The 12,027-nt window shown below is 33.4% G+C and overlaps 3 protein-coding genes across 4 annotated transcripts; all 3 read left to right on the top strand.

Annotated features, from left to right (window-relative positions):
- The first annotated feature begins 2,096 nt into the window (after nucleotides 1–2,096).
- On the top strand, nucleotides 2,097–7,004 carry LOC129795800 (BAG domain-containing protein Samui-like). 2 transcript variants are annotated; one of them, XM_055837282.1, is made up of 3 exons: nucleotides 2,097–2,899; nucleotides 4,631–5,126; nucleotides 5,253–7,004. In XM_055837282.1, exons 1-3 carry the CDS (start codon nucleotides 2,744–2,746, stop codon nucleotides 6,269–6,271), a joined length of 1,671 nt encoding a protein of 556 aa, XP_055693257.1. In that variant the 5' UTR covers nucleotides 2,097–2,743; the 3' UTR covers nucleotides 6,272–7,004. The 2 variants fall into 2 exon arrangements, with proteins under 2 accessions (XP_055693257.1, XP_055693256.1); XM_055837281.1 differs by having other exon boundaries at nucleotides 5,250–7,004.
- Nucleotides 7,005–7,416: 412 nt separating this feature from the next.
- LOC129795803 (farnesyl pyrophosphate synthase-like) lies at nucleotides 7,417–9,019 on the top strand. Its single transcript, XM_055837286.1, has 4 exons — nucleotides 7,417–7,615; nucleotides 7,812–7,882; nucleotides 7,943–8,069; nucleotides 8,138–9,019. Exons 3-4 carry the CDS (start codon nucleotides 8,001–8,003, stop codon nucleotides 8,903–8,905), a joined length of 837 nt encoding a protein of 278 aa, XP_055693261.1. The 5' UTR covers nucleotides 7,417–7,615; nucleotides 7,812–7,882; nucleotides 7,943–8,000; the 3' UTR covers nucleotides 8,906–9,019.
- A 1,363-nt stretch (nucleotides 9,020–10,382) lies between these two features.
- LOC129794465 (farnesyl pyrophosphate synthase-like) lies at nucleotides 10,383–11,510 on the top strand. Its single transcript, XM_055835217.1, has 3 exons — nucleotides 10,383–10,439; nucleotides 10,499–10,642; nucleotides 10,718–11,510. Exons 1-3 carry the CDS (start codon nucleotides 10,383–10,385, stop codon nucleotides 11,483–11,485), a joined length of 969 nt encoding a protein of 322 aa, XP_055691192.1. The 3' UTR covers nucleotides 11,486–11,510.
- Nucleotides 11,511–12,027: the final 517 nt, after the last annotated feature.

Genomic DNA, 12,027 nt, shown 5'->3' with positions numbered 1-12,027 from the left:
GGAAAATATTTATTAGGTACCTACAGTCAGGTATTGATTAACGTCGCATGGGATATACTCTTTCCACTCATTATTATTAATGGGTGAGAAGAGCATATCCCATGCGACGTTAACCAATACCTGACTGTACTATTATATTCAATCCACTGATGCATAATGCATTTAAACAAATTTAGGGTTCAATGGGACGAGGTATTGAATTTTTTAATAATTTATTTCTGTGAGATTTTTCTGTTAAAATTTATATGAGTTTTGTTAAAAATTTTTTTTGACCCTTTCGCATGATTTTCTTTGTCATGTGTTGCATCGTTGAATTTATGTATTGTATATCATGAATACTTCAAATCCATTTGGTCAGTTGCTGATCCAAACGTAAAATATTTTATTTTGGTGAATTTAAATAAATAAAATTGTATTTATAAGCTGAAAGTGGCCAAAAAAAATATTTTGACTGAGAATTTCCCTCTGGAAACATATGGAGAATAAAAAATATTGTGATACAAACAGCGCATGTTTTAATGTTGTTTCATGACAACGCGAGAGTTATCCCTTTAACGTTCACGTGAAACATTAAAACATGCAGTCTCTTTATTATGATACCTATTCTACATTGATACTTTCAGGGTGCACATTTGTCAGTTAACCCTTTCGCGTGCACGTGAAACATTGAAACATGCGCTCTTTTTTTCAAAATAATTATTCTGTGGATGCTTTTAAAGAAGTTTTCTCCGTCAAAATGTTTTCTTTGGCCTCTTCTACGTAAACTTAACGTATTTCTCATTTGGAAAAGGAATTAAATTCTTTTATAATCGAGTAAATATTTCACGTTTATGTCAGTGTATGATCCAATGGTCCTCAAGGTGTTAAAAGAGATAATGATGATTCCTTTTTAACAATTTATAACCAAAATCAAACCTATAGGATCGACAGAAAATCGGCAAGATTGGCATAAGATCGACAGGATCGTTAGAAAACTAAAAAAAAAAGCAGCAAGATTGATTTGAATATATAGAGCTGTTTTGAATTGATGAGAGTCAAAAAGGGGCTTAAATGGAGCTCTACAGAATTTTATCAGATAATGGGCAAGTAATCAGCGAGATTATATTTATCATTGAGTGATACAATGAGGATATAATTTTGCTCTAAATGTTTATATAGCTACAAGGCATGATTTGATTATAATCTACCAATAATATAATTAGTTTTATTTCATAGATCATTTTTTCATGTTTTTTTTCATAAGAAAATGTAAATCATCTCATTAACACTCAATATCTTTCATTGCCTCCGCAAAAATTGCTACCTCCTCAGTTATAGCTTTGTAATTTAATTTATATCTCTATGCTTCACCAAGCAATCAGTGAATTATTCATCGAGGCATGATCGCAAAATAAATCCCAAAATTGGAAATTATCTTCATGGCTTTTGTGACGTTTTTTGCACGATCCGAAAAATGCCCATAATGTATCGCGAACCTCTTTTGCCCATTTAATAACAAACATATACCTACCTATACTCCATTCACTCGCAGATCGAATGGAACAACAATGAGTCAACGGCATCTTTTATTTTTCCTTTTTGTGAATGATCAAGAAGTGTGGTGTTTACATCATCGCGATCGCGTCACGAGAGAAACATTGTGTGTGGAGAAAAAATTATTTATTTATTATTTTCTCTCTTCAATATTTAAATATTTGATGTTGACTCTTTTTTTTCTCTACCTATACTTATATATTTCTAACCTGTGGGACGTGGGTGGGAGACAGACACCCACATGCGAAAGATCGCGTCTTTTCGAGAACTTCGCGCGAAAAAGATCTCGCGGTGCAAAAATGCGCGCGCCTCTACATTATTTGTCTATCGTAGTTTGAGAAAAGAGAAATAATACAAAAAAAAGAGAATGATCAAGCAGTGGCGTAGCTTTGAAGAATGTTTATAATCAAATTAATTTATTAAAAAGTAAGAGGGATTTTTCTTTACTTTTGTTGGCGATCAGAGCACACTTCCACCTCTTTTGGCACGTCGCCCTCGCGGAACATGCTGCTCACCTCCAACACTGAATATGAGTGCCAAATTGGGAAAATTTTCTCGATCAGTCTATGAGTGGCAGCCGATCTCAAGAGGTAAATCACGCACTGTGGTTAGTTTGGGTCTTTTGGGTGCGCAGAAAGACGCCAGTTTGCCGGAATATTTGGGCGACGATCGCCGTCTCTGGCATGAGTGATCGCGAATGTGTCTGAAGATCACTTATTTTCTGCAGTTATTTATAAATCTGATGTCTGTTTCGCCGTGCGATCGCAGTTAGATTTTGATATTCTCACACACTCCTTCGACGGTGAGTGATCAAAGTGGATTCAAGAAACTTTTGTACAATTTCTCCTTTTTTCACCTTACTCAAAGTTTATTGCATAAAATTTTCCACTTAACGTGTGGCAATGTGTTGAACACTTGTGCTAATTACGTGCAAGTTTACTGAGATATTTTGTCGGCAAAATTTCTTCTTAAAAAAGTGACTTATATATGTTTTAAAAAATTGAGTTTCTGTGATCTCTGACGATCACACAGATTTTTTCTGGATGTTTCTACGGAAAATTTTTGTGGTACGAAAAAATATTACGCAAGAGTGATTTAGAAGGAAAAAAAGAAAATTTGTGAACAAGATCGCCAACAAAGGAGGTGATTTGTGTAAGATTAAGTGCTAAAAAAGTGGAATTTGTAGGAAGAGTAAAAAAGTGTAGACAAAATGAAATCATCTGTGATAAATTCTGGCAATGGTGGCGGTGGTAGCAATCCTCAGCAACATCCACCAAATGCCACCACATCAGCACAAATTGATGGGAATAATAATCCACAACAGGGGCAACCGAATCAGGGACAAAATCCACGATATCCCTTCTACGTAAGTTTAATGCTAATAAGAACATAGAATAAACCTTTAAGAGGAAAATTCTTTGTGTGTATTTTCCCACCATTTTATCCCTGAAAAGTGTAATAAAAAGAGTGAAAATTCACACACAAGAGTCTCTTCGTATTTTAATTTATTAATAGAAATTGTGGAATTTTCTGGGTCATAACAGCGTGGAAAATGAAAGAACGTTTAGAGAGAGAGAGTTCTCATTCTCCTTTGCAGTGAGTCATTTGACAAAAAGGAGGTTATTCAATTTAAAAGATAAAATAATGGTGACAAAATTATATACTAAATTGATTTCAATAGCTGTGGCATATTCCGCTGTGAAGCGAGTTTGGGGGTGGAAAAAATTCCACTAATGACGAAAGAATTTTCATGCGCGTGGTGACTCCTTCAGAACTTGTTGAGGTGTTTTTTTTTCTTTCTGTGTACACTTCACAAGATGAGGTAGATGGGCTAAAACAAACATAATTGAGAAGCAATTCGTCAAGATTTTTGCTTGTTGTTTTTTCACGGTTTACGCACTCATAATGTTTAGGAATGTATAGGCTAAATATCAATATATGATCAATATTAATGACTTTAATTAGAAGTCGAAAGCTTTGAACAGTAAAAGGGAACTTTAGAGAAAGACTTTTATCAGTTTTTTTCTTAAATCATGAATTTCTTAATAAGTTCTAAATAATGTATTCTAGAATCTTTAAAATATGCTTGAAAAACTGGAAAAATATTAACAGTCAAATTCTTAAAAATTCAACTGTATAAGTGAGGTTTCTGCACCTGACTGGAATCACTCAAATTTCTGATTTTCAGAAGAATCAGAAATTTTCTTAAAAATATTATTAATTCTGAAGAATTACTTGCTCTTTTATAAACTGGTTTCAACAGATTTAATTTGCAAAAGTAATCGTGTTTCTCAAACAAAAGCTCAGATTTCAAAGAATCTGTGTTCTTAAGTCAAAAAGTTCTAATTCAGAATAAATTGTAAAAAATCTATAATTTCCAGAAAAGTATTTTAAATTTTTCGACAAAGATCTTTTTAGAATCTTAACGGAGGCTTAGAGTAGGGTAAGAACTGGATTATTTTTTTTTATTCTAAAATCCTAAACAAATTAACTTAATCTTTTACCAATTAGGAATTTCAAAACCTCAAAATTTTATTATAAAAAGTAACAGATTCAATTAATTTAAGATAAAAGAAAATTTAAAAATATCTGCTTCAGTTTTTACTTATCCTATTCGAAGGACCCTGTAAAGATTATAAAAATCCTTTTAAAAAAAAATCAACTATTATGAAAATCATAGTTCAGAAAGTTTCTAAATAATCCTAAGTCATGAAATTTAAAGATTCGATGTTATTTGTAAAATTTTATTTCAATAGATTCGCTTATATTGTTAAAATTTTCTTTTTAAAAGCTTCATTGAACGCTTTTTGATTTAAAGATAAATTTATTCAAGAATTTCTAGTTTAAAATATTTTATTTCATTTCTTAAAATTATGATTTAAGAAAATCTTTCAAAAGTTCAATTTTCCATATTTCTGTTAAAATCCAAAATATATTTCCAAAAAAATAAATTCTTCTTCAATTTAAAATAAAATTTAAATTGGATGTTAATAATAAAATGCTTTGACTTCCTGTAGCATAAATTTTTTGGCACATATTCAAGGGCTTCAATGTTGAGAACATTATATTACTTAATTTCCTGCATTTCTCAATGTAGGACTTTGACATGGATGACCCACGGGATTTCTTCACAAATCCCGCCCTCAGATCACGACTGAATCGCATGCGAAATCCGTGGAATGTGAGCTTTGGGGCACCACGGAAGCGCCCAAATCAGGCACCAGAGGAGGAAGACAGTGGCTTCGTGGAGGACCCCCATGAGAGTTTTTTCACAAAATTCGATCCACACTGGAGTGAGGCATCCCAGTGGCCACGCAGCAACCTCCGGAAGAGACAACCGAATGACTTTGGGGGGCATGGGGATTTCTTTGATCACTTCCCAGCAGAATTTCGGCAGTATATTCCAGATGATTTTGGTTTCCATCACCAACCCATGGGGGGATACCATGGGCACCAGGTGCCGATGACACATCAAGTGCCCACGCAACGACAGGTGCCCCCACACACTGACAAGCCCGACAGGCCACGCTTCTGTGATGCTGCAATGCAAACAGACGAGGAACCACCCACGAGAGATGGAGCAACAGAAACAGGTAACATTATAGAGCTTTCATTGTCTCTTTACCCACATTTTAGAGGAAATAAATTAGTTTTTGGGTCACATTTTTATGGTATTTTGATCAAAGTTTCGAATTTCCTCACATTTGTTGTTCCAGTAGCGGAAACACCTACACAGACATCAGCAGAAGCAGGTGGTCCCCTGAAACAACATGGACTGCGCAATACAGTTGATCTGGGACAGAAATCACCACCAGAAGAGCGAGAGGAACGTGCCAAGAGTGCCCCACCGGATGCTGAAGCTCAAGCTGAGGAAGTTCACACGAAAGGTGTTCAATCTGAAACACCTGAGCAGCACCAGGCGCCTCCATCGCCTTCCCAAAATGTTCGACATATTCCAATTATTGTGGAACGCACGGAGAAGAAAGCTCCTGTGCCCCAACCCCCAAAACGAGGGGTGTCACAGAAGAAGTTTGTCCTTAGACCACAAGGAGGTGCACCAACAGACGCAGGAACATCCCCTCCACCCCAGGAAGTACCACAAGCACCACAATCACCACAAGCACCACCAACACCTTCAGCTGAGTCCATTGCAAAAATCCAGCAAATTCAGAATGAAGTGCTGGAATTGATGTTCAAAGTTGAGGCATTTCAAGGGACATCACGAACGGACAAGGAGTACCTCTGGCTCGATGAGATGCTTACGCGGAATCTCCTAAAGTTGGATACAATTGATACACAGGGAAATGATAGAATACGACTGGCTAGGAGGGAAGCTATTAAATGCATCCAAGCATCATTGGCCGTCCTTGAAGCTAAGGCTGAAGGAACAGCGAAAAGTGTCCCTGATAGTGAGGAGCAATCCACGGCGGAGGGCCCAAAGGAAAATCAGGAAGATACCAAGGATCAACAAACTGTTCCAGAAGAAACTTCTGCGAATTTAGCAAAATCCGATGAAGCTCCTGAAGAAGTGGACAAATCAAAGATTCCAATTCCTCTACCACCCATTGAGCCACGTACGGAACAAGTTCCAGCGGAAGGAGAAAAAAGCGAAGAGCGTAAGGAGCCCCCAAAGGAGGAAGAAGGCAAGACCGAGGCGAAGACTAAGAAAAAGAAAATTGTAAAGAAAGTAGTGAAGGATGCAGAAGGCAGTGTACAGAATGAAGATCAACAGACATAAATCTCTCTCTCTCTCTTCCACATCTCCCGAGAGGATTCTCTGATTCACACAGGCATCTCTCGCACAGTAAATAATCACGACTTATTTACCATGAATTTTGCTAAAGAAAATCTCCCAGAGTTTATTTTAGATGCGAGAAGAGATAGGCCAAAAAGATTTTATTACTGAATGCTCTTTTTTTCTTCTTTGGTTTTCTGGCACTCTGGGAAATCCCACAAGCAATAATCTTTGTCATTTTCCTATACTCCCAAACTCACCCACGCTGTTGGTCTGGTTTTAATTTTACTTCATATAAATGGAAAATGTTTGTTCTGTTGCGAAGAATTTTTGCAAAGAAAAGGGGAAAACTAATGAAAATTGAAAAGGAATTTTATTATATTGAATGATTTTGCAGAATTAAATTCATTAAAAAGGAATCTCTTATGTAAAATAAACAGGAAGAGGAATCAATAAATTATTTTCATTCAATCTATTTGCAAAATTATTTTATTTCTCAGAAATTCTCGGGAATGTGGAGAAAAAGAAAACTCCAGTTGAGAGGAGATTAACAAATTGATAATATTATAGAATAAATAAGTTTTATATATAAATCTTATACTTTGAATAAATTATTTGAATAAATAAAAAAACCATTTTAGAAGAGAATAAATTAACTTTATAAAATGATAATCTGCTGCAACTTTGTAATTTTTTGAATGAGAAATGAATAAAATGCATGAATATTAAAATAAAAGTCTCTATTCACTTTTGATTTTTTTCTTGCAAACTTTGAGGAGATGTAGAAAATGTAGGACATTAAAGGCTTCAATTGTTTAACCAATTTCTTAAATTGAGAAAAATCGTATTTGTCGGTAAATTGGAAATTATTATGTTTTTACAGCTATGGACTTTTAAACAGCTTGCCCGATGGCGACATAAATACAAATTTGTTTCTTATTCATTTAAATTCTTAATAAGAAATAGTCAGACAGTCAGTCTAATGACTTTGAAACCCCCAAAAAAATAAAATTGTTTTTTAACAGCAAATTAAAAAAATAACTATCGTCAAAAGCTAAAAAGTATAATAAACTTAAAATAGTATAAAGTTATGAGGTTATTAGTAGCCATCTCATTCCTTTATAAACCATAACGTGTAGACCATTGCCAGTAATTTGGGTTTGCATTTAAAAGTGTAAAGACAAAAGATTTTTAAGATGATTTCTGCAAGAAAAATAATTTTAACAAATTCACTTAAATTTAAAATTTCTTGTGGTTCAATGGTTAATCTCAAAAGAAACTATGGTGTGAGTGAATCTCTAAAAGACTGCGGTGATAAAAGGAAGCTAATTGATTCACATTATCCAGGTTAGATTATTTTTTATTTAAAAAATCTGAATTTAAAAAAAAATTGAAATACGTAATATGATCGCCTTTGATATTCGAAAAAACGAACTCAGAAAAAGTAGTTCTAATTGAAATTGAGAAATTAAACGAATAATCCAAAAAGATCATTGTATTTCACTCAGAATTGATCGCGATTAATAAAAAGAAATTTTTCTAGATTTTTTAAATGAAATGAAGGCTACAGCTGAAAGCTGTGGTTCATATGGAACTAGAAACCATATTGAAAGGGTAAGATAAAAAAAATTCTTTTAATGTTATTTCAAAATGTAGGAACATTATTTTTTACAGTTGTTAAATTACAATGTATATGGTGGTGGAAAGAAAAATCGTTGCCAAATAGTTGTAGATGCGTATGAAGAAATGGCTCCAAAAGCTGCCCTTATCATCTATCTTCCTAGGATGGTGTCTTGAAGTGGTAATTTAAACTGTAAAATATTCTAAATTCTAAATAAAATTTACAGAATTATTTCTTCTTGCATTTAGTTTCACGGACTGTATATAATTTTGGATGATATAATTGATGAGAGTACAACCCGAAGAGGTAAACCATGTTGGTACAAACTGGATGATATCCGAATGACAGCCATCAATGACAGCCTATTGCTTCAAGCTAACATTTATGATGTTCTTAAGAGAAAATTCAGTTCTATGCAATGCTACGGAGATCTTAAAGAAGTATTTGATAAAAGTCTGCTAATTACCTCGGTGGGGGTGCACATGGACCTATCCACTATGCATCAGGATGTCTTAACATTCACAATGGAACAATTTAGACAGATTGCAGCATTCAAAACTGCTCAGTATTCCATTTATACACCAATTGAATTGGGCTTAGTCCTCATAGACGCTACGAATTTGCAATCTCTGCAAATTGCAAAGAATATTCTCTATGAAATTGGGATTTTCTTACAAATCCAAGATGATTTCTTGGACTGCTACGGAGATCCAGCCATTACAGGTAAAGTAGGAACAGATATTCAAGATAAAAAGTGCACATGGCTCGTGGCAACCTTCTTAGAACGTGCTAATACAGCGCAAAAGAAAACTTTGAAAGAGTTTTATGGAAAGAAACATGAACAGTCTGTTCAGACAGTTAAGCAACTCTACGAAGACGTAGGTTTGCCTGAAATCTACAAAACATACGAAGATACTGCCTACAAGAAGATCAAAGAAGACATTCAGCAAGCAAAAGGAATTCCGCAGAGATTGTGTCACAACTTAATGGATAAATTTTATAAAAGGAAGTTATAATACAAAGAAAAATGAATAATCGACTTTTTCATCATTACATGTACTAATATTCACTGTGAAAGGATTTTGAAAATGTTAATATAAAAAATATGTATTAATAAAGGAATTTTCAATTTTACAAAGTTTATATAAAATATTATATACTTTTGTCTTAACAAATAAATTGCGGTAAGGTTTTCAATAAAAAAATCATTTAAAAAATTTCTTAAAGGATGTTAATTAAATTTCTTAATGAAATAAAATCCAAATTTTCGTCAAATTTTACATTAAAAATTCAGCACAAGTCTAATTTCGGCTTTTTAGACTACAAAATACTCAATAAAAAGCTCATAGTGTAAAGAAAGTTTTAATAAAAAAAAACAAAAACATTTCAGAGTCTGAGAAAAAAATAGATAATTAAATCTACTACTATTGTTTAAGGTTGTGAGAATTACACATTAATTTTTTTTTACCCTTTAAAATCTTTTTGTTGCCTTTCTATGGAGAAGAAGAATCACTTGCCGCATAAGAAGATAACTCAATTTTTTTTTCAAAACTCCTTATCTCTCTGCCTCTTCACTGTTACCTTTAACATTCTTGCAATACAATTTTTGTTTTTTTATACTTTGAATCTCTTACTTCGCTTTGAAACTCATTCGCAGCTTCCGCTCTTCACTATTTCAGTTACTTTCCTAGCTTTCCTATCAACAGAGTCCTGACTACCAGCATTACAATCGTCCTTGTAAAATTCTCAACATCTTCAATATCTGAAGGCGAAACTTGAACCATCAACGCATAAATATAGTATTCTTTCTTGATAAAATAAAGAATATTTCTTTCCAAACTGATCGTACATTTTGTGATGCTCCCTATGTTACTATCAGAGTGACCGTTATAAGATATAAATTTGAATCTCTGTTAGTTTTGTTGATCCAAAAAGAGATCTCGAAACATGGCTCATCAACAATACCAAATTCACATTGAAGAAAACAATATAATAAAGCAAGAATGAAATAAAGTTTTGACTGTCATGACAACTGAGACACTTCGCGGTACTTTTATAATCATTTTCCTTTATAAGCCACAGCGTGTACAGCTTCGCAAATCAGTCTGTGTTTGAATTTAAAAGTGTAAAGACAAAAATTTTTAAAATGCTTTCACTGAGAAAAATCTTTTCAGAAAATTCACTTAAATTTAAAATTACTTTTGGTTCAAAGGTTAATCTCAAAAGAAACTACTGTGTGAGTGAATCTCCAAACGCTTCCGGGAATAAAGAAAATTTAATTAATTCACATTATCCAGGTTAGTATTTTTTAACTTTATTTTTTAAAAGAAAATTAAGTAAGAAATGGAGACATAAATCTCCGGAAAAGCATTTCCAATTGATATTAAGAACTATCCGGAAAAGTTTTTCTTTCATTTCATTTCAACTTCAGAATTTAATTGATATAAGCAAACAAAATTCTTCCTACATATATTTTTAGTCTTTTTAAAAGAAATGAAAGCTATAGCTGAAAACTGTAAGTCATATGGAACTGGAACACATATTGAAAGAGTAAGATAAATATTTATTCTTTTATTTTTTTCTACATGTAAAAAGTTTAATTTTTGCAGTTGTTGAACTACAGTGTATATGGTGGTGGAAAGAAAAATCGTTGCCAAATAGTTGTGGATGCATTTGAAGAACTAGCTCCACAGGCTGCATTAACAGAAGCAAATAGAGCATTATCTGCCTTCCTAGGATGGTGTCATGAAGTGGTAAGTCAGTTAACCATTAAAGAATCTAAATTCTAACAATTAAGAATTTTATTTAACCTCTCTGCTTGCCTTTAGTTTCATGGAATGTATATAATTATGGATGATATAATGGATGCGAGTACAACACGAAGGAGAAAACCATGTTGGTACAAACTGGATGATGTCCAGATGACAGCCATCAATGACGGCCTATTGCTTCAAGGCATCGTTTATGAGGTACTTAAGAAAAAATTCGGATCAATGCAAAACTACGGAAGTCTCACGGAAGTATTCCATAGAAATTTACTATTTTCTACTATTGGAGAAAATATGGACCTAGCAACTATGCATCAGGATGTCTTAACATTCACAATGGAGCAAGTTAGGCACATAGCAGCGTACAAAACAGCTCATCATTCCTTCTATACACCAACTGAATTGGCCTTTAACCTAACTGGGAATACGAATTTGCAAATCCTAGAACAAGCAAAGAATATTCTCTACGAAATTGGAATTTTCTTTCAAGTCCAAGATGATTTCCTAGATTGCTACGGAGATCCAGCTGTTACAGGTAAGGAGGGAACGGATATTCAAGATAAGAAGTGTACATGGCTCGTGGCAACTTTCTTGGAACGTGCTAACGCAGCGCAAAAGAAAACTTTGAAGGAATCTTATGGAAAGAAAGACGAAAAGTCTGTTCAGATAGTAAAGCAACTCTACACAGACGTAGGTTTGCCTGAAATCTACAAAACATACGAGGAAGCCACTTACAAAAGGATCAAAGAAGATATTCAGCAGGCAAAAGGAATTCCGCAGAGATTGTGTCAAAACTTAATGGATAAACTTTATAAAAGAAAATTTTAATTATATTTCAAGTCAAAAAAAAAAACAATTAAGAGCTTTGAGTTAGAACAAATAAATGAAATTTATTACACCAAGTGTTTTCCTAATTAGAAATGATTTAAGATATTGCAGATTTATTTTGGTTATCAGTTAGTTAATTTACAGTGTTGATGTACCACAACATAGGGCCTTATATAATGTCTTGTAATTTGATTTATAAAATTGTAATAAAGGTTGTAGAGTTAAGTTTTTATTTGGTAAAATTAGAAGATTTGATAAACAAGAATGGTCATATCTCTGCTTTTATAATTCCTACAGTTGGCTCATGAAAAGACTATAAAATAAACTTACATTTTTAGAGGCTCATTATAAAAAAATATGACGTTTTGTTTTCTAAAAATTGTTTGTAAAAGTTATATATTTTACGTATTTTTGGTTATAATCTGGATAATTAGTAAACCATAATTTTTTGTTGATCCAGTCTTCGTCAGTGGGGGCTTTTCTTCTTAACCAGGAGTTAAAATGAAAAACTTAATTCTTCTTCCAGAGCTTTCGGCTCCCTC

The sequence above is a fragment of the Lutzomyia longipalpis genome, chromosome 4 (genome assembly GCF_024334085.1).
Source record: "Lutzomyia longipalpis isolate SR_M1_2022 chromosome 4, ASM2433408v1".
NCBI lineage: Eukaryota > Metazoa > Arthropoda > Insecta > Diptera > Psychodidae > Lutzomyia > Lutzomyia longipalpis.
The sequence above is the reverse complement of the archived record's forward strand: the minus strand, read 5'-3'. Positions and strand labels throughout refer to the sequence as shown.

Excerpts from the sequence above, each read along its gene's own strand:
- LOC129795800 (XM_055837281.1), top strand. The coding sequence starts at position 2,744 with ATGAAATCATCTGTGATAAATTCTGGCAATGGTGGCGGTGGTAGCAAT. Across the intron at positions 2,900-4,630 it reads ATCCACGATATCCCTTCTAC|GACTTTGACATGGATGACCC; the intron begins GTAAGTTTAATG and ends TTCTCAATGTAG. Across the intron at positions 5,127-5,249 it reads AGATGGAGCAACAGAAACAG|TAGCGGAAACACCTACACAG; the intron begins GTAACATTATAG and ends TTGTTGTTCCAG.
- LOC129795803 (XM_055837286.1), top strand. The coding sequence starts at position 8,001 with ATGCGTATGAAGAAATGGCTCCAAAAGCTGCCCTTATCATCTATCTTC. Across the intron at positions 8,070-8,137 it reads TAGGATGGTGTCTTGAAGTG|TTTCACGGACTGTATATAAT; the intron begins GTAATTTAAACT and ends TCTTGCATTTAG.
- LOC129794465 (XM_055835217.1), top strand. The coding sequence starts at position 10,383 with ATGAAAGCTATAGCTGAAAACTGTAAGTCATATGGAACTGGAACACAT. Across the intron at positions 10,440-10,498 it reads CTGGAACACATATTGAAAGA|TTGTTGAACTACAGTGTATA; the intron begins GTAAGATAAATA and ends TAATTTTTGCAG. Across the intron at positions 10,643-10,717 it reads TAGGATGGTGTCATGAAGTG|TTTCATGGAATGTATATAAT; the intron begins GTAAGTCAGTTA and ends GCTTGCCTTTAG.